The following is a 23,711-nucleotide window of genomic DNA, read 5'->3' as shown; positions in this document are numbered from 1 at the left end:
CCCTCTTCGTACGTCGTTAAATATACCTTTATACTTTTATGAACGCATTCAAACTTCGTTATGCATTCAGTGTAATGACCAATTTTATTGAAATTATTTAATTGCATTTAAATGAAACAGTTCAATTGGAGTTAAATTACGATATTTTATTTCATAGGATCAGTAACGGATCGTTGAAAATGTTTTTTACTTTATCTATGTATGTATGTACGTAGTAATTTCTTCTTCGTCTAACACAGTGGATTTGTTGAACAAAAAAAACCTAAAAATATCTCGATGTTTTATATTTTCATTTCACTTCTTCTTTTTTGCCGTTTTATTATGGAACTGATTTACCTTGATATATAAGGATTGACTATACATATAGGTACATACATACATATCCACATCATATTTCATTGGTAAAGCGACTGTAGAGAGGTCGTGGGTTAAAATCCCTGCCGGAATCGATAAAGTTATTCGATTTTCACGATGATTACGAATAGCCAGCAGTGTAACACAGTGGTTGCGTTTATGCTAACCACCGAAAGGTTCCAGGGTTCAAGCCATTGGTTGAACTCAATGGAAGAGAATTTTTTCGATGTATTTCTGTGGTGCTGCTGGTCAGATTTGGATATTTGTGACTCCATTTCGATCGTTTCCTATCAGAGTTTGCCAATTTATCTGATTTTATGGTCGAATCGGTTCCTCATGAAATTGAAAAAAACCACCCTACTTACTATGTGTCTCCATATATTTAAAATTTACAATCTATAAATTTATATATGGACAAGTTTAATACCAAAAGTGTCGCTTAGGGGTTAAATCCGTAATGTCATCATGTTAAAATAAACATTTAAAAAAAAGTATTTTTGCTGCAGTGATCTGGATGTTAATCAAATTCATGTCGAACGTCTCCTGTTAGAATTCTCCAGAATAGAAATTTAACTGTCGTGACGGTTCCTATAAAATTAGCATCTCTCCCTTCTCTCGAAAATTAGGTCGAGTTTATTGATTGTTACAAGCATACATTATGTCATTAATATCTGTATGTCTACATTTTATAATGTACACACCAAATGGAGTGTTGATTTATTATGACCTATCATGGCACAAAATAAATACCAATAAATTTAGACGGTCTTTAACATACAACAATGAAATTATCAAGGCGAAATCACGATACATATACGCGGCACGTTTTTTCCCCTTAGATAGTTTAGCTCATGAAAAATAACGCTGCTAGGTCAAATATGTACCGTCGTGTCTCTTCACAAACCTCACCCATTGAAGTTTTTTCGGTGATATTTTATCCTTGTATTTATTTATTTATTTCAAATTAAATTGAGGCCATAGTGACTTTACAGGTTCACCTGGCCAGAAACATGTAAACAAGATTCATTAAAAAATATTAATAAAAACAATAATGATATTACAATGACACAAATAAAGAAATAAAAGTAAAAATGTAACACAATAAAAATTGATTTGGGTTTGACAGTGATTGACAACGCTGCTTCCCATATTTGAAGAAATGTAGGAGAAACTTATCGAAATAATGAAATCATACGAATTAATAATGACATGACGACACGCCTAACACAGCTGTAGTCCACTTACACAATCAGTGCCTCACTTTTGATTCTGTTCTTACCATTAGAATTGGTCACTATTTATCGCGATCTTTCGAAATATTTCGTAGTTGAAATTATTTGACCGTTGCTAATTTGTATTACATATATTATATTTTAATGAAAATAAATGGACGTAAATTGAGGAGCCTACATTTTTTTATGAATAGTTAATACTTGAAAGCGTCGTTCGAGCTATAATTACATATTGTAACGTAGTGACAACTCCATTTAGATGGTCTATCTCAGGGCTTAGGACGAGAATAGGAAGGGCTTTTCTAAAGTCTCACCTTTGCGACCTATTATCGCTCGACAGTATCGGTAGTTCATTCTTACGGCTGCCGCGTCAAAACTTGTCCGTCTTTAGGGTGCAAGTTTTCACCACCCCTGAGCCCTTTTTCCCCACCTCCACAAACTCGAATTCCCACCCTATCCCTACGCCATCCCCTGCGACCGTCCCCTTTCACCCCTCCACACCCCTACCCTCTCCTTCGTCCCGGCGAAAGCGCTGAAAGCCTCCAAAGTTAGGTTAGGTTTGTATCTAGTCTCGTACGAAGAGGTCGATAGACGCACGGCGCGCTCCTCCACAAAACCGGCATTGTGTGCTTTTTCAGTGAATTTTAATCGATTCCTTTCAAAGACATTGTACAATATATTCGTTTTTATATATATTTTAAGTGAATATGTAAGTTTTCAAGGCACGTGTACAATATGTATAGTTGTCGCTTTTGTGTGTGTGTGTGTGTATATATCGTCGTTCGAACGCATCATTAGTAAATGTAATCTTGCTTTAAGTATTTATAGTATTTGTGCTTCGCGCTTTCTTATCAACAAATGTCAAAAATGCTCGAAATAGTGCTTTATTGTCAAAAATAAAATAATGTACATATATGTATATATCTATCTATGCTTGTATTATGCTGAATAATAAAAATGCTTACTGTAGAAATTGTGTGTTTCAATTTGTGAATAGCATGTATCACACGTAAAGCGAAGTACTTTTGTATGTTTGTACGTACAAGGGACCACGTGGTGTTTTGTATTCGCCGCTTTGTATACGCGTAAATAAATGCAGAAGCGTGGCTATTTATTTGTAATTAATTTATTATAAATTATGTAGGTATGTGAATCAATTTCGAATCGTTCGTATGTTCAAAATCCGATTTGCGTTTTGTCTAGGGGGCGATAACAATCAATAACTCATTTGGGGTGCTCAAAACTCAATTAACGATGCGTCTGAAATGGACATGAGGGTATTTTATATTTGAATTATTTATTCGCAGTCACGTTTAGTTTGTCAGGGAATATAATTTAAATTCTATTTGCGTTTAGGAAATTCGATTTGTCTATTAATAATATTTTTTGATTTTTTTTATCTTATACATATAATGAAAAATCGTGACACGTTCGTTAGTTAACAAAATATGAATTAATTTTACTATTTATTTATCTTTTAATTTACTTTATTTTTGGTTATTTCCTAAGGCTTAAAATTTACAAATGATCCTAACAGTATGTACGTACACATTTCACTAACAATTTTTCGTTGATTGTGTATTTAAGATATTTACTGCCATAATATTAACAAGTTTGAATAAAAATTTATTTATACGAAACAATTTTAATGGTTTAAAGCATTTTTCGATAGTAAATAAAATTGAATTCTGTTAGATTTTGCAAAAAAAAAAATATATAGCAAGGTGAGATATAAGATGATTACTATTTGTATTGTTGTAATCGATAAATAACTGATTCTATAGACAAGTACATATGTATATTTTCCTATTACGCTTTTTACACACTTCCTGTCACGAATCATGAAAATTTATAAGTCAATCACTTAATGGGTTTGGCCCTAAGAAAATGTCGCGTGGAAAGTTTTCCTCAATTGAATTCGAGGGTGCGGTTTTTGACGCCATCGATCATCTGGTCACCCTAACTGGCAATGGATATACCTTGTGCAATTTCCGCATTCGTACACACTTATATTGTTATCCATCGTGTGAAAAACGATTCCGGAAAAGCGTTTCGCATTTTCACGGACGTATCATTACGGCTTGAAATTTTCCCTGCTTCGATACTATGATAAATGCATTTTCTTCGTGTCGGGCGCACTTAACGATTTTCCTCGGTTTCATGTTCGAAATGCGGATAAAACTTGAAATATAATCCGCCATTCCATCGATTGTTATTATATTTGGAAATTATAGTACACATTGAAGTGTTGTAATGTATTGTTTTGGGTCTAACTTTAAGTACCTTGAATATTTTGAATGTTGTTATGGTTTCGTTTATTAATTTAATTTATAGTTTGTGTATTTTAATTGTTGATTTAATGGAATATATTCTCATTCGCAGTGGTGAATAATGCGGTATTACCGTAATTAATTAAGGCTTCCCCTCCCTTCCGTCAGATCCAGTTGGAAACTTTCTCTTGAATGCCCATTGTAGGCTCATCCTCGAAAAATAGGGTGAAATTTATTTCAATGGTTTCTATATGATATTGGTTTATTATCCATTACTTCATTTTTATTTACATGTTTTTTATAATTTTTATTCTACATTAAAATTTTTACTGTACAGTTGGGGATTTTTTAAACACTATTGTGTTACATACTATAAAAAATTGAAAATGAAGAATTTTTAATTTGTAAGTCTTTAAATCGGATTATCAATATTCATTTAAAACTTGGACCATTTTGCCATTACAGAAATTCCTAATGCGCCACAATATAACTGAAAATAAACAAAATAAATTCACTCTACAGTAATATACATATTTATACACACAAATGTTCAAGCAATAATATAAATATTTAGTCACATAACATATACATAATAATATTTAAATATAAAGAATGTCATTGCAATACAATCGCATATATGAACCGTTATATTTGAAAACGTCGGTAGTTTAATTTTCAGTTCCGAAAACACATTTTTTTCTTAATTTACAAATTAATATCACTTATTTCAATTCGATATGTCTATAATCTCGGCAAACCAGAATAAAATTATTACAGGCCACCAGTATTTTAAATATTTTCAAACGCAAAATACTATATATAATGTTTTGCGGAATATTTTTCAAAATGAAGAAAGTGGAGTTACGTCACTCTCAAATATGTATGTCAAATTTCAAATATTGAAAATGAAGAATTATAAAATAACGCAAAACAGTATGTTTTGCGAAATAGTTCTCGAAATTAAGAAAAGTCGACTTATGCCACTTTCACTTATAACGGCTCAAATGCACGAGTGTATATTAAAATCAAAATTAATGTTTTTATACCTCATATAATCAGTCCTGGATGCTTTGAAATACCTATACATATTTTAGACGTATCAACTACATATCTAAATAGGTACATAGTTATTTATTTTGTTTCAGAAAGTAGTCAGATGGGGCTACAAATTCCCTAAAAGTCAACTTTTTCTTATTTTCTTTTTCTAAACTCGTTTATCCTTTGAACTCCAGTCAAAATCACTTATGTATGTAACATTAAGACTCGTCCAGACCATGAAAGCATAACGCACACCGAATCTCAAAAGGAAATTTTGTGTTTATCGTTTTCATCATGTTCGTTTTGTAAATTAAATTTTTGATGAGCATAAAAAGATTAATGTAATATTTTTTTTGTAGCTACATATACATATGATACATATACATGTATGATAATCCTTGATGAGCCACGAGTCATCGGTTTTGTTTTGCTATCTTAATCTATGTATGTACATACATATATAAAAATCAATGTTTGTCTCTTTGTCTGTCACGTATGCGTTCCTATACCATTCAACCACTTGCGATGAAACTTACAGGAGTTATTATGTGTATGTCCGTGATGGTTTCTGTAAAAAAATTGCCCAAAACGGGAACGGAAACGGGAAAAACAGGAAAGAGTGGCATTGCAACGCAATAATTTCAAATGCTTTCGTGTCGCCACCTGTGTTGTTAGGGTAAAATAAACAGACAATTGAATAATTTCAAATGTGTTCGCCACCTGCGTTTTTCCGACAAATGGGAACGGGAACGGGGATTGCATGCGTTATTGTGGCACTGCAACGCATGCCGGGTTCAGCTAGTATATTACATATATAATGTAAATAATGTATTTATGTGTGTGTTTGCATACATATTCGCTTTGAGTACAATAATTTGATGAAAAACTTTTCGCATGTGTGCTTTGCATAATAAAGATCGCATATTCCACGGAAGCATGGGATAACAAGCAAACAAACGCGTCAAAAACGAAGTCGTTAGTTCAAATTTACACACGTCGGAAACAACGGAATACATTTCGAGCACGCGCTCCCATATTATTTACCTTCGTTAAAATTACGATTTCGATTCCTGCCAGTTTATTTCTTCAACGTAAGAAACGGGAATGTCTTCACGATTGTTTGCCTCCTCCCCGTACGTACTATATACAAAGTGGCTTTGTGAGGCTGGCTACAGAAGATACTTTTTTGCTCCGGGCTAATGTCCTAGTCGGAGGGAGGGAGATCTTTCAAATCGCATCACTACTGAGGGTCATTCAATGCCTTTTTTTATACATCTGCAACTTTCCTTTTCTCCAGCTATTTCGTTTTTTTATTTTTATTATTCAACCGGTTTAATGTTGCCCGGGGGACGCGTGTTTTGGTTGCGTCAGTAATCTGCGAGCCAGGGATAATCCCAGTTTTTTGAGCTTCTAACATTGTGCCAGTCCATCCATCTATCCTTCTATGTCACACAATGTATTCCAGATTCATCTTGCCCGTCCCTCGGGCTCTCCGTGAATATGATAAACGTACATTATAGACGGATACTTTGATGGTGCTCTTCAAACTGAACGACTTTACTAGCCCTTTTCGCACTATGCATACTTAATTATTCAGTATGGAATCACTCAAAGGAACTTTGTTGGTGTTAGCTTGCGAAGAGTCATTACCGCCAGAACCGGCCATTAGCAGTTTATCGAACGTGTTTTCAATATTCGCATATTTGATTTTCACTATCTTCGTACCGTGTTTGTGTGTGTGTCTGTGGTGGGTGTGTTTAATTTGGCTAAGTAATTTTGAAAGGGGAATTGTTGTAATTCGATGCGGACTACTTTTAACGTTGGCATTAAATGTGGAGTAAGGATAATGAAGGCCTTGGAAAATCGGTGCTTTCTGGGGTAGTTCTAGGTCGGCAGTGAAAATAAAACGATTTTCTTTTGAGCGGAAAAATTTGATAGTAATCGTTAAAGTTAATTATATTTTTTTGGTGAAGGTTTTGATATAAATTTTTATTGTTCTGGATATAAACTGAAAGAGATATAAACTGTTCGATTTCGGATTGAAAAAAATGTGTGTGAAAAAATGAATTCATATGGATTTGTTTTTTAAAAACTTCTTTTACCGAAAGTTATTTTATTTCGTTAATTAAAAAAAAATTTACATACATACATACATACATACGTAGATATATCAGAATGCAAATTTTTAATCTTCGTTTTGTTGAATTTAACAGTCCATAATATCATCACAATTAATCGTACAGATTTCAATACAAAATACGAGTATGTATTATTCAGATATTTTATTTTTTATCAACCATACACACTCGTTTTACATATTGTTCGAACGCGACGATTGTGCTATACAGCTTAAGAATTATTTAATTAGGTACAGGTACACACATTTATTAAACACGACATCTATGGTCAAACGATTAACAGCCACAGAGACATCGATGGATAATTTTTTCAACCAACGAAAATCGAGATGCCGAATAACTAGAATTTTTTCAAAAGGGCTATGACGGGGTTGCCAATTTCTTGGAACCGTTTCAATGAAATCAGATAAATTGACAAACTTTGATAGGAAACGATCGAAGTCACGTGAACCCAAAACTACACAATTGAAAGCATTACACGTTAGCCATTGATCTGTGTTGCTTGTTAAATAATATTTATATTTAATTATATGTATTTATTACAAATATTTGAGATGAATGAATAAATGTGTTAGTATTATCTTACAAACTCTCCTCTACTTCTTAAATTATATTATTATTATTTTTTATATTTTAAAAAGTTATTTTTACCATGTCATGACGGAATTGCCCCCAGGTGACACTTATATCAAACTTTGTACATATGTACTATATATATATATAAATTTAAAATTAAAACCAACACGAGGGTAGGTTACCACTTGGTATGAACCGTTTCAACAATGAAATCAGATAAATTGGCAAACTCTATAGGAAACAATCGACCCGCAGTCACAAATATCTTAGGTCTGGCCAGCAACACCGGATAAGAGCTTAAACCCGTGATCCCTCAGTTGTTTTCAATATACGCTCAGTTGTTTTCAATATAACCACTGAGGTATGTTGCTGGCTATTTTTAAAAAAATATCTATTTAACATATTATTAAATGATATCTTTATTCATTTATGAAAATTTAAAAGTATCTATGTACTTAACGTTAAAAAAATTATAATCTGTTTAAGTTTGAGGGTCTATAAACTGTTTGCAAAACAATTTCTAATCACACTAAAAATTTCATGTTTGTATTCACACACAATTTGATATCAGTTTTAAGAACACCATTACTCATACTACATACATAATTTGATTGAAAAAAAAAATTACCATAGACTTATCGGCGAATCTTATGCGGATTTATTTGGTCGCGCCACCAGGCACAATGGGTAAAATCAACGAAAAACGTGCTTTGTGTGGGTCACGTGTATTATTAAGTGGGTGTAGTGGGGTAGTGCCGGTACATATTTTGTCGCCGGTGAAAAATCCCCGAGAATGAATCAAAAGGGCTGGAAAAGCGTCGGCGGCGAACGCGATCAGCTGTTGCCGGCCCGTTTATTGATCCCGACGGAGAAAGTGAAACAGTGAGGGGCTCTGCTGGCCAGGGGTGCCCAAACTGCGGGTCGAGGTCCCCATTAGGGCACGGAATACTCCGGAGGTGCTAACAAGTCCTACGTGCTTGCTTTGTACGTCGCAAATTAGGGGTTTAGAATAATTTGTGCAGTTCTTAATTGGATATGTATACGAGGAGTGTTCGTCGCCTGAAGGCAGGTGGATTGTGGGGGGAAAAGGGGTGGTGTGAACTATTTTATTTTCGTTTTTACTGAGGTGCATACTTATAATATCAAATGTATTTTTGTTCGATGTCATCATTCTAAATTCAAATCGAAATTATTTTTATTTATTCAGTTCAGGATTTAATATGGCATACATACGTACATACATATTATATTGTTTTATACGTAAGGGTTCTGCCGTTGATTTTTGTCGTTTTTTTTAATTGCTTGGTAGCTGTTTAAGATACATATGAAATATATGAATTCGATGTTCGACAGAAGGATGTCAACAAATTAGTACATCATAATATTCAAATGATTAATGATTTCATTCCGTTCTCTAGTTATCTTTCGATATTTTAGTTGAAGTTTTTTTGTAGAAAATTTCATTCATGCAATATTCTACATAGACTAACAAATGTCATTCTAAATTCGAATCGAAATTATTTTCAAATTCAAACTAAATTCAAATAGAAATCAGTTTAGTATTTAATATGGCATATAATATCGTTTTATACGTAACTGTTTTGCTCGTTGATTTTTGTCGTGTTTTTGGAATGTTTGGTAGTTTTGTTAGATACATATACATATAAAATATCGGTCTCCGTGACGAGCCGGAATGTTAAATTACCGAAAACGCAAATATCGGAAGGCAAAGATCGAAAATCGAAAGATCTTAAGTCGAAAGATAAAAAAAGGGTGCATGGTAAACGGTACATACTCACGTACATACTCACTTAATTTGCGCGAGCAGGATACAACAGGAACAAGAGGAACAGGCTTTTCCTCCCGTATTAATATGCGCGCGCAGAATACGGGAGGAAAAGCCTGTTCCTCTTGTTCCTGTTGTATCCTGCTGGCGCAAATTAAGTGAGTATGTACCGTTTACCATGTACCCTATTTTTTTGATCATTCGACTTAAGATCTTTCGATTTTCGATCTTTGCCTTCCGATATTTGCGTTTTCGGTAATTTAACATTCCGGCTCGTCACGTAGACCCATAAAATATATGTATTCGATGTTCGACAGAAGGATGACAAATAAGTACATCATGATATTAAAATTATTTATTCATTCCTTTATTTCTTTAGTTATATTTCGATATTTAAGTTTTTTTTAGAAAATTTTATTCACGCAAATTATATATACACCTACAAATTTATACGTAAATATTTTAAATTTATACATACATAGTTCGGTTTTATAAACTTTCGGTTACATTTTATCAATAAATAAATTGAGATGTCAAAACGCTATGTACATATTATGTTTAAAAAAATTCGGGAACGCCAAATTTAAAAATGAATTAGGATTGAGCCGCATTCAGTATAAATATGATAATTTATATTATTTGCATTGAAAACTTTTACATTCGATTACAATTCAGGAAAAAATTTGCCTCTTATCCGATCGTTTTCATACTTTGCCATATTGCTCATTTTGGTCATCAATATAAGTATCCTCCGCCATTACGATGGAGAAAAAATATTGTTTTAGACGCGTTTGAAATTTGAATTTCTGAAAAGTGCCTGACGTTTATCCAGTTTTTAGTTTTAAATATAGATGGCGGGAGTAAAATAAAATTGTTGGTATTTTTATTCAAAATAATATTTTTTTACTGTAATGGGAGGCTGCAGCCCCGCAGTACATATGGACGAGCCTTTCATGGTCAAAATTGTTACATAAAACTTTAAGGGGATTGGACTCCTACCAAAACTCGTATGTAGTCGAAATTTGGATACCATGAGTTTGCGTTCCGAATTTGGTGGTCCTTACAGTTGAGAACTGTGAATATATGTATGTAGATACATATACATATGTATGTACACGTTCATGTGGTGTACTTTTCGTGCGTTAGTGTACATGCTTGTTTGTTTATACGTTGACCGATCTGTCCAGTAAAAGTGTACATAAAAGATCAAATTGATAAACGACCTAGTTTGTTCATGCACAAATTATGAGGCAAAGTATTCTCAATCATTTATCCCACCCTCTTTGTATTGGTATATATGCTTTTCCTGGGTTGAAATATTTTAATATTAGCGGAAATATCAATTAAAACAACGTTATTATTTGGTTTCCATAGAATTTATATTGTAAATACTCGGCGTTTTGAAATGTCAAAGGTCAAAAGTTTTGACAGCTAAAAGTTTCATGCGACGACACCTGGTGAGTCTATTTCAAGATGGCTTTTGACTGTTTACACTTTAAATAAAACCAAAAGTTCGCGTATGAACAAACTAGTATGTTCATGAACGAACCGGAGTGAAAACTTGGACTGTAACATACGTATATTATATACATATACATACAAACATTCATTTTTGTATGCATAATTGCCGTTTATCGTTGAAATGATTAATTTGATACAATATTAAATTTTGGAATTAAATATTCATACCCGATCCCACTCGCTGACAACCCTTAAAAGAGATACAGTTTTAGAACACCTGTCGTAGGGCTGTTCCCTCATTCTCTCCGTCTCTCTCTTTACGCTCCCACCTCTCGTACACCTCTTCTACAATTCAACCCCCCGCTACCCCACCTATTCGCTTTCCATTCACCCCTGCCACCCCACACTTTGGTTCGAAGGGATGCAACTGGAGTCCCAAACCCCCTTCCTACACCGTTCCCTTGCAGAGAGCAGGCAAGGAAGGGGATGAAAGGAGGAGATTCGGAGACCCGAACCATAGTAATATTGAACTTGGAACCACGCTACGGGTGTAATGACACTTTGCATACGTTATCTCCGTTCTTTCGTCGAGTGTTTCCTGTTCCTCAAAAAAATGTTTTATCTATCTATCCACCAGTCTTTTGATTATGGTGGAGCTTCTAATTAGACGTGAAGCTTATTTCAAATATATGATCGTATTACAAACCATGTATTGGGAACGTTGATTGAATACTATCTCATATATAATACCTATAATGGTTTCTGGATTATGTTCTATATTACATACGCACATGTATTTCTATAGTTAGTTGCTGGATTACATATACATATATTGCTACAATGTAAGCGGATTTTATTCGCATATTACACTGTCGCTTTATTTTTTGTCGTCTTCAACATATAATTTATAAGTGCTGTATAGTGGATATTTGTTCCTTTCAAGGATCAGTGCTTCAGTGTTTCTTTGAAAGATTATTTTTCATGGTAAAAACTTTGCATTACATTATTCTTCCTTTGTGAGAGGTAGTAATAATTAATTATATGCTAACCGTTATACTGTAGTAGATTTACTCATGAGAATAATTTAATTTTTTTCCGACACCATTTGACTAATCCGAAATAAAATTTTAATTTTTAATCTTTAAGGTCTTTCAAGCGTGAAAATAGTTGAATATAAGTTTCGAATTTGTTTTAGTTCTAATTCATAGTTCATAATTAGCATTAGACAACGTAATAAATGTGCGATTTATTGAAGATTTTTTTTCTTTACATTTTTTAAAATAAAATAAAATGAAAAATCATCGGAATCGCTAGTGTCTATTGTAAGAATATGATTATGAATACCGTTTATGATACCCAAAGTTTTTATATACCTATACATACATATATGAGTATTCATATTAAGATTTACATTCATTCATATTTAGAGGGCTGGACCCCAGCGCCTTGTCCATACAAACGTATTAGACTTCTCCCTTCCTCAATTATGGTACTAGAGAAGTTATTTTTCAATATGCTATTTATATCTACCATATGCATGTTTCTTTTTTTGATTAATCAAATATCAAATAAATAGAGAATCACAAAATAAATTTATCAAAAAAAAAATAAACAAATATAAACATGCATATGGTTGATATCCATGGCATATTAAAAATAATTGTTCTAGTGCCATAATTAAGGAAGGGAGAAGTCTAATACGTTTGTTTGGACAAGGCGCTGGGGTCCAGTCCTCTTAAGTATCCATATTTAGATTCTTATGACGCTGAAATATAGTAACATGTCTAAAAATTTTACAGATAAAAATTGCATACATATGGATATGAATATGGTTAACACAAAGTATGAAAATGTTTTCCATTTTTTTTATCTATGTATATGTATATTGTAATAAAATGTTTATTTAATTCATATTGGAAAGTCAGTCATCTTTTGACAACAAATTAAATGGCGAGTATTTTAATTAATTTCAGTAAGTTTATAAATCAGTTTTCGGCCAGTATTTTATTAACAACAATATTATGTTATTTAATGTTTAAAACAGTAAAAAAAGCTGATGTATAATACATTAGCCAGAATAAGTAGTTGGATGGAATTATATTATAAATGTACATATGTATCTATTAATATCGTACCAAACTTTTGTTGATACCAACCAAAAAGTAATACTGGCCATTTGTCGAAATAAAACTTACAATTTAACATTAATACTGACGTTTTATTATTTATACTGACCATTTGTAACTAAATGATGGATACTGGCCGTTTAATACAAATACTGGCCAATTAATTTAAATACTGACCTTTCATATTTAAATAATGACGTAAATAGACTAAAATATGTACTTATTTTAGTTAGTTGTATTATATGTATGTTAAACGGTTGATTGCATCGATATTTATTATTTTGATATACATATATGTATTACAAATATAATAACTATATGAAAAGTTTTATATTTCCGGTATATTTTTATTGACTATTGAATTTATTATTTAATCATTTAATGTATGAAAGCGGATGATTTGTATGACGGCACGCGTATATCATATCGACTGGCCCTTCAGTGCGAGAGATGGCAGTATATCTTCAAAGATATTGACATCATGCTTGAGTAAGTTATTACACGGAATAGACTAAAAAAAGCGAAAACGAAAAAAAAAGATGGCAAAAGTTGGAATGCCTGACGATCCTATTTCATTTCGTTCTGTGCAGAGCCAAGAAGCGTAAAATTGACTCCTTCACTCTATTCCGCGTTTCTTTGACGGCGGTAATATATTGGATGTATGAATCTTCACTACATACGCCTATAAGTAAGTCTTGATTTATTATAAAACGTTATTATACGTTCAATATTGTCCAATGTACAATTTTGAAAATTTTCGATACGCGAAACTTTATCACAGATCACAGTCGGAATGCGAGCTTCGGAAAAGCTCCGTTTCGGAAAATTCGCGTCAGCGCACAAAATTCAGTACACGAAATTTAAATTAAATAACTTTCCCGCTCGGGACTATTCTGCGTACCGTAAAAATCGAAATGGTATAATTTTTGAACGGATTTCAACGGTCGCTTCGTTCCAACTTTTGTACGTGTTTCCTCGTCCGATAATTTAGCTTCTACGTTTCGGTGTTGTTATCGCCAAAATTACGGATTAATGATATTATAGTCAATGCACATGATTTTTGTAAAGGTTTTTTGAGTATCGAGAGAATCTACTTAATTATTCTTTCATGAAATAGGCCCGAATGAATCGTTCTCATTTGGTTGTTGAAAGCACGCAAGGGTTATTTTTCAATTTAGTGTATATTTTCTAAATTGTTTTCTGTTTTATCTTTCACTTCTGAAGGGACAGGGAGCTACCACCGTGGAAAGTTAGTAATGAACGTATATTTCACCGTGTGAACTCCCCCAACTTTTAATTGCAGTTCCGTTTTCATAATGCAGAATTATTAAGCGTTCGCTACGTTTTAATACGTCGCACAGCTCTGATAACATATACCCTTATATTTTATTTTTTTGCACACTCATATGTATCTGATATCGTATTATACACAATGGATGAAAAAAGGTATACGTTTTTTGGAGGCTTATGTTGATGGCTTAGTTTGGACAGCGTTAGTATATACATAAAATATGTATATATGTATTTGGACTATAAATGGTTATAGGGTTTATATCTTGTAAGAAATAAAAACATTATTTTCTTTATCTATGTTTTATTTATGTAACTGTTGATAGTATAATATTTGAATATTATTATTTAAGTGAATTATGTACGTACATACCTATACATACATATATACCTATTAGGGTTTCTGACCCGGGTCGACCCGGGACAGACATTCCTGGGAATTTACGGAATTTTTGTTGTCCCGTGTCCCGGGATTTTTTATCTCGAATCCCGGGAATTGGATTTAAAAAAAACATTTTCACGACTACACGAAGGGAAATAATTAATCAAATACACAAAGAATCGTAAAATATTCTCAAAAATTAAAATCGAAGAAAGACGAAGCCCAAAACTGATTTTTTTATCACAAATTTTATACCCAAAAAAACTCTGATTTTATACCCAAAAAAACATTCTTTAAATGTTGAAATAAAAGCGAATGTATATCCTACGGTGAAACTATTATGAAGCGAGTATATCCTTCTTGTATTGACGATTCCACAATGGAAGAAACTCTTTTAGATTGGGATGAAGATGAAACAATTGTGTTTGTTTGAAGATGAATGAAGAATTAAATAAGGAGTTATCAAAGACGAATATACAAAATAACGTAAATAAAAATAACCTCGAATTTAAAAAATAAATTAAAATATACATGCTGACAGGAGAACAAACCGATAATTTAAAAAAAAATGTTTTCGTCCCTTTAAACAATAAAACCAACTTCGAACGAAACTGAAAGAGTTTTTTCCATGGCTGGAATTTTTTAAATATCACTTAAAAATATATTAAATTGAAAAAAATGTTTTTTTACATGTGTCCCGGGATTTCGGGAACGAACCCGGGCTCCGTCCCGTGTCCCGGGAATTGAAAAAGTCCGGGAAATCAGAAACCCTAATACATGCATAAAAAAACCTATGTATATTATTTATCCTCTCCGTTATCTTTATACCCAATGATTTAAGGAAGGAAAACAACTACTGCATATGAAAAAGATTATAAATTAAAAAAAAAAACAGAGATATATGTATATATGTACATATTTCGCATCTCAAAAATATGCTTATATTGAATTATTTTTGGCTAAATTTAGATGTTATGATTTGATTATCATTTAAAATTTTCTATTAAGTATTTTATAATTCTAGTGGTTTTGGAAAATTATTGATATTGTACACAAACCACACCCGAGGCTATTGTCGCTAACGGTTTCATCATGCACGGCCCTTGCAGCCATCGCTCACTCACTCCACCTTCTACGTTTCTCCCCATTCCATCCCTGCACGCTCACCTGGTCGCCTGCGTACAACTGAGCATGTGTATGTGTTCCCGTCGCAATCTTCTGAATATAATAAATTTTAAATAAATATTTGATAATTCTAATATTTGTTTTTTAAAATGTCCATACTTCCCCATAAAAAAACATTCATTAATACGGTGTTACGACGGAACGTCTACGGGAAAAATGTCTAACGACACAACGTCCATGACAAAATGATTGCGCGACTTAAGTTACCTAATATTTAGTTATTAACCCGTCGAAATAATGTAAAAAAAATTGTATATGGTTTTTGAAATTATGAATGTTTTATGTGTGAACATTATATCGCGTAATCATTTTGTCTGTTGGCATTATGTTGCGTAAACATTTTGTCTATATTAATTTAGTCGCGTTAATGTTTTGTCGTGGATTTTGTGTGGTCAGTTTTGTCGTCGGATGTTTTGTTCGTAGACGTTTTGTCGTGGAACTATTCATATACATATATGTACACATATGATATATCCCTTGTATTTTCATATGTATATATTGCCAATTTGAAGGAAGTTTTTGTTACTGTTACATTTTTCTGTGAATTTTATCGATTTTACATTTATATATGTACATATACATATACATATGTATGTAAAACCAAGCTTTCGATGTATGTTTAGTAGCTTTTATTTTATGATATCCATTTTTAGCTTAGGATTTATGTATAAACCTTCAAAAAATGGATATCGTTGTTGTTCTCACTAAGTATCTATGTACATACATATACATATATTTACACAAATACGTATGTATATCTATCATAGAATATTTATCAACTTTGTTTTCGCCCGAACCAAAAGTTTATTTATGTTGAAATGTAACCTCACTAAGTAGACCGGAGATATTGTATAATATACTCACACATAAACATTAGACCGAGTCAAGTTAGTTTCTTTATATGGATTGTATACAGATTGTGCCTTAGACAAAGTTCGGCCTCAGTCAAGTTTGCGAACAAACATAGTAGCCGAGTTGATCGTTTGTCGGAACCGCAATTTCATAAGACCTGTCACGCTTACCTAGCTACCTTTGATAAGCTTTGAAACCTTATTTTTTGCGTATTCAATGTTATTAATTTTGCCTGTTTCATGTTTCCAGAACGTCCTTCGAGAACTGGAGCAAAAGAAACCGCAGTTGGACGAGCTCGTTCACACGGCTGAAAATTTGAAAGGTGCCGATAATCGTCAACAGTTGCATGGAAAGGGTAAGTTTTTTTTATAATTATGGTATGCGCACCTTTTTTGTTATGATTTTGATTAGGTCTTGATGTAGTGGAATTGAATATATCGTATGAAGTACTAAACGGAATGAAATGGGTTCTTCAAAGTAGAACATGGCTCGATATGTTTTATCGTGTCAGATTGCGCATTTTATCGCCTAAGTTGCGGACCCGAGCAAGAGGTGAATTTTCTATTTTCCGCGGGCGCAAAAAAAAATGTCCATCGGGAAAAGCGTGTAAAAAAGCCATTGGAGGCTCTCCTAATGGCCGCCACTAATCAGTGACCATAAACAGTGAACACGAAACGTTTTATCTTCTGAAATGAAAGGGGGGAGACCCTTGGCGGAAATGAGAGCCTTACTTACTTACTGCAAAAAAAAAAGTGAAAAAAAATACGAAACTGCGGATGAAAACCCGTCGTTATAGCGAGGGACGTTATTAAATATTGATCGCTTCACCTTTGCTTTTTTCCTCTTTTCCGACTTACTACTGAGACTCATCTTCAGAATAATGCCCTAGGCTTTAGTTATAAATTCTGTTTGCCGTTCCCTTCATGACCCTTCATTTTTATGGGCATTTTGTCAGTTGTTATTAGTTCACGGAACGGTCTGCATAGTGATTGGTTTAAATAATCGCGTTAAAATTGGATTTATATTTGAAAAAAAAAACGGAATCTGATAAGCTTTAAATTTTAATCCCCTTTAGAACATTTTCGATTCCGAAATAAGCTTGAGTAATTTAGTAGGCTTTTGGACGAAGGGGATTAATCGCATTTAAAATTAACCCTTTTATTTTTCGACTTTAAAGCGGCGTCAATGTAGTCTTTTTGGCGCGAATTTTAGTTGGACTTTTTGGTTTAGAATTTTTCAAAATGGCTACGTTATTTTAACCATCTCGGTTGTTTTGTCTTTCAGAAATTTACCTGCGGAATATTTCTGTATTCAACCTTTACTTCTCAATTTGAAAAGTTTTAATTGAACATAGAGCTTCATATTTTCAATTAATTAATTCGTACCTGTATTCTCCTGCAAAATGTGATTTTACAAAATTCATTGCATTCAGCACTCGTTTAATTTTCTGAATATTTAATTTTTTTCTTTTGAATATTTCCGCACGAAATAATATATCGTTTTTGATGCAAATTATATGAAATTAAATTTGAATATGAATTTCGTTTGAATAATAAGACAGGATTGGAATGTGTTACGTTTTCTGTCTTGGGGCTAGAAATTTAATACAACGCCTTATTACGTATTCAAGTAAAAAAATATTGAAATTTTTCATATTGAAATTTTTCTAGTCTTAAATATTTTTTTTTATATCTTCAACACTTAAATTATTAGTCGAAATGTTTTATATAGTACATCGCAATATTATTTATAGCCTATTATTTTCGTGTTGATTTACTTGAGGGGTTTCTGACGTTGTTCCGGAACTGGCGTAGTAGTTTCGTCGTTGTTGTAGTTGTTGATTGGTTCTGTTATCAGTACATCAGTAGCCCAATGTCCGTCGAATAGCAATCTCTTTGACCGGATATTGACTCGTTCACGGGGGTTGGATTTTTTGCTGTAATATTTTTTTATTTCCACCCTTACGCCGCGTCACGGTTGGCAACGTCGTGTAAATTTCACGGTTTTTCCAAAATTGCACCGTTTGAGTGAGTTCGAAAAATCAAATACATCACACGCTAGATGGAGTCGTTCTGTTATATTTTTTAATTTCCAGTTTTCAAACAGCTCGAGAAGTTGCAGCGCTTCGCGTCGTCTTTTAGATTCCATTGAAATCCTTCGAGTCGTAATGTGAGACGCTGCTTGATTAAAATGCTTTTCCGTGGATTTTGCAATATATTCTCGTCGTGCGAATTTTATCGTCGGATGAAAGTTTCGCCGTATTAAATTCTAGTTGTGATTATTTTTTTCCTTTCCAACCTAATGGATTTTTTATATTCTTAATGTTTCGCCCGAACGATTCTCCGGGGATCCTAACTTTTCAACGTTTCGTACATATTAAAATGTTCGCTTATTAATAACGTCGCAACACGACCGAAGATATTATTTTATTTTACTAAATAAAATACTATTTAATTTCCGCATTTTATAATTGCAGTTTTGAAGTTACAAATGTTTCCATGGCTTAATGAAGCTAATTAAACGCACGATATACATATGTACATACATTTGATATATTTTCTATGAAAAGCAATAGCTATTTTATACTTATTAATTTTGTAATTTGGCGTCTTTTCGTTTTGCATTTCCTATAGCTCACATTATTCACGACAAAGTTGCTTTGTCTCAATTGAAATTTGATATCTTGTAAACAAGGCAAAACATCGCAAAGGAAATCAATTAGCGGAAACATTCATGCGTGGTGCTTTTACTTTTGATTAAGACGTTATGAAATTTTCTCTCGCCTGAATTCGATACTCTTGTCTTTGTTCAATATTTACATACATCATACAAATTCAAGAATCTCTCGAAACAACACCAAAACAACCGAAATTCCCTAAAAACATATACATCTTTCGATGTATATAATAATTGATTGTTATAACAAAAGCTCAAAGCTGCATCGAATACTGCCAGGAGCTTCGTACCACGCACTAGTGTGCTTTTGCAAGTTTGCGCAAACTAAATATTATTACGTGAGATGTTAGCTTTGCTACAATATGGCTAATTATTAACATAAACCGAGCTGGTGCTATGTTCTATCATTCTATTCTATATTTTTCCAAATTAATATCAGTAGACGTCTGTCAGCTCCGATACACTTCCTGTCGATTAATTTGCGTCTTGCTATAAATACATCTGAAGTAGACCAAATTTTCAATGGGTGTGTAGTAGACCGGAAGCGACGTAAAATTTTATCTATTCAAGAGTCGTCTGTGTGTACTCTGCGATTCTACTTAAATTTAATTTCGAATTGAATTTTCTCAGGTCGCACTATGTGCATACTATGCTGCAAGGTACATAGTACTTTTAAGTACATATGTACATATAAACTAGCTACATAGATTCGTCCGAGAGTTTCTGTTTGGTTTTCTTGGTCGTTTTCGCAAAGCCACCCAGACTGACTATGCTCCCTCTCTTACATAGTATTTGATTTTCCCAACACATTACGTATTCATGTTATTTACAAGCACAACACTGTGTATGTAAAAGCTGTTACGCACAGATTTTCCAAATTTATTTACGCGTAGGACGTGTCTCTCTGGCAAAGGCTTCGAATACAACGTTCATTTACTTCAAAGACGTTTTATTTTAGAATATAATCCTCTCCATAATAAACATACATAAACTAATACATATGTTTATAAACTCAGTGACCCAAAGTAGGTTTAAAATTTTGATATTATTTTACAAACATACATATTTACATATACCAGGATGGCCTAACGGGTAAAATTCAATGTGATACAATTCAACCTGGCAATTCGATATACAACTTTTAGAATAATTTTATCAAAGCATCATAGAGGCATCTATCGACAAATTTTGACACATTTTTGATAAACTTACATTTTCGGAGCATTTCGTTTTTTTTTATATAAATCGTCAAATTTCGAGATGCTGAAAAACTTGAAAATTGCGAGAAATTGGTGAAGATTGCCAATTTGTTGGAACCGTTTCTATGAAAATCAGATGAATTGGAAAACTCTAATAGGAAACGATCAACCTGGAGTCACAAACCATGATCTGGCCAGCAGCAACCATTGGGACTCGAACCCGTGACCACTATGTTCAATAGCATATATGCTAACCACTAGTCCACGCTGCTGGCTATGATAACAGTCAGACATTCTTGAATCGCATTGTATTATTTTTTAAGTTTTTTTTATTCAGGCTTTCTTTATGCATCATCGTGATGCGTAATGAAAGCTTAATCATATGTACTTTAAATTATCAAATTACTATATGTACATATATTTTAATCTAACCTTCTACCGTTTAACAAAAATACTCATCTGAGGTCATACTCTAAAGGAAAAGACACACAGAGAGGTACGCGGGAGATGTTTTTTTTTCTTATATAGTTTTGCACATGCAAGCAAACGCTGGGAGGCCAAATCTGTATCGTCGCATTCCTTCGCAAATACCCCCTAGAGTGTTTTCGGTAATGTTTTATTATTTTATTTACAAAGGTTTAACATCGATCGATAACGGTGATTTCCATATTTTTTTTAATAAATCTTGTAAATGTTGAATTTTCACTGGTTTGACGTAAAGTATGCTCATAATTAAAGGATGATTTCTATTGTTTGTGATAAGCAATTTTTAAGCTTCATTGCCTATTTGTGTACATACATATATACATATACATATGTATGCATATATCGATATACGTATATGTACTTATAGTACTCAATATATCGGTTTAATGAAAAGGGATCATTTTGTCATACATATATGTATGTATGTATGTTTATTTATAGGTTGATTGACTGTTTGAATCGAAATTATTTAATTTTTCATCATTCTATTTTTTACATTTTAAAAATATATTAGACTCGGATTTTACCGAGAAACTTACACTTGTTGAAAAAGTGAAGATCATTTTCTTAATTAATATTAATTAAGAAAATTTGTACGTTTACATGTTTAATAGCACTGTTAAGTATGATAATACACAGTCAAACATCCGTAATGTCGATTGATTTATATTTGTGTATTCGGTAACTTAAGTTATAACGATCACGTTGAATTTTAATAATTCAAAATAGGAAACGATGTGTAAATATTGCCAAATTAGGTATCGAATTCGCTTCGTAAAGCCATAATGCATATTAATTTCATGCTTCGGCAAGAAATTGATACGGTTTCATCGAAAATAATTATATAACGATTTAATCTTCCGCGAAACCAATAACCCCCGCTTTCTTATCATCGTTCTCGACGTTTTAATATCGCCTCGTTTTTGGCTTAATACCTTGTACTAAAATAAAACTTTTACATCGGATACTACGTTATAAAGACCTCCGTATACAAACACATATACGTATACGCTCTGTATAAATTCTCATCATATTAAACTCGGGTTGAATGGGATCATTAGTATGCGAACCCTGGGATTTCGTATGGAGCCCAGGCGATAAATGTATTCACCGGTAATTTTTTCTTTGTGCTCCTTTCATCACTCTGATTAAACGATCACCGTACGGTTTATGTGCTCGGTGTATATGGCACAATTTAATATACATGCGCAGTACCTTGGGAAAATTAGATCTTCTATACATCCGCACATATACATTGTGAGCAAAATTTGGTAATACAATTGGCGCAGCTTAATTTATTACATTAAAAAATTCCTCAGTATGCACTTGGTAAGAATTACAATTTAGCTGAATAACATAGAGTAAGTTCTAAGGATGATTTATATTTTATCGCGTATATCAATTGGGAAAAAGTAAATGCGAAGGGCTCTGGTCAATATTTCTACATTACGTAGCGATGAAAAGGATTAGCTCTCATGGAGGAATTAAATGAAATTTATTTTAATATTAAAAATAGGATTTTAAGAAAAAAGATGTGATTAATATTTGGTGGCAATATTTTACAATAGTCTAAAGTAATATTTTACAAAAACTTTTATAATGTACAAAAAATAATAAAGTTTATGTCAACAAATTATTTATATTTAGGTAGATTAGTTTAATTGGGAAGTATATGTATTTATTTATTTTATTCATATCAAGAAAGCCTAACAGCTAAACCCCAATATGCTTTATTGGCCAATTACAAAATTATATATATCGTCATAAAGACAAAGAGTGTTTTGTATTGCGATAAAGGAAGCTGTGTCACCCCGTACAATGCGAATGGTTCGCTATCGATATAAGCGGAACATTTTTCATAATGTGTTACATATATTTTGGAAAGGGTTTGGCGTTCGTTAATGTTTTTTGCTAGCTCGGTCTCTTTCCCTTTCAAGCTTTTAAGTTAATTTACTACAAAGCTCAAAGCTGTCATTCGCAAGCGCACACCTAAGGGAATAATGTGCTCAACCAATATACATATGTATTCACGACCCCTCCAAATAATGGATACTGTTCAAACGTTTTGCTTTACACTCGGCGATGAAGGGGTACAAAGTTCGTAGAAAATGCAGGTTACCCCCTTTGAAACACACATAATGAATAACGAAACGAAATTACTGAATTAAACGCTGATATTAAATAAGTTGCCGCACGTGCTTTGATTTTTAATTAAAAATTACTGAAGGCCCCGGAGCCTTTACCTTATGTTTCATATACATTTTTCACCGCTTTTGAATTAATAATAGAACACTTCCAAAATAGGTTCTATGAAAGTAAATCTGATGAAATGACGTTTCCTTAATATTCAAAACCGTTGAATGTTAAATGAACGCGAATCCATCTCAGCGAAATGTATCATTAGTCTCTTCATTCATAAAACAACGCTTTCCTTCGAGCTTTTCTCTCTCCTAATCTATCTGTTCAGGTCAGCTTTTTCTCAACGAGCTTTTTCGTAGGAAGCCTCACGCCTTTTGTGTCGTGTACAAATGTGCTTTATTTTTATTCTCATTATTCTGTATCGGGAGAGTCTTCAGATTTGCCGTACTCACTCACCTTTCTTTCGCCTGTCGTTTTTATTATATTTTTCCACAATACAACCAATAAGTAACGGCAAAAGC

The 23,711-nt window shown here is 32.9% G+C and overlaps 1 protein-coding gene across 1 annotated transcript in view; it reads left to right on the top strand.

Annotated features, from left to right (window-relative positions):
- The window catches only part of Dys (Dystrophin), a 580,264-nt gene that overhangs the window by 169,948 nt on the left and 386,605 nt on the right, over nt 1–23,711 (top strand). The window contains exon 35 of the mRNA XM_077434849.1: nt 16,940–17,045. Within this exon, the coding sequence (XP_077290975.1) occupies nt 16,940–17,045 (106 nt within the window). The remainder of the gene's footprint in view (nt 1–16,939; nt 17,046–23,711) is intronic.

Source organism: Arctopsyche grandis, chromosome 7, assembly GCF_051622035.1.
Source record: "Arctopsyche grandis isolate Sample6627 chromosome 7, ASM5162203v2, whole genome shotgun sequence".
Lineage (NCBI taxonomy): Eukaryota > Metazoa > Arthropoda > Insecta > Trichoptera > Hydropsychidae > Arctopsyche > Arctopsyche grandis.
The sequence above is the reverse complement of the archived record's forward strand: the minus strand, read 5'-3'. Positions and strand labels throughout refer to the sequence as shown.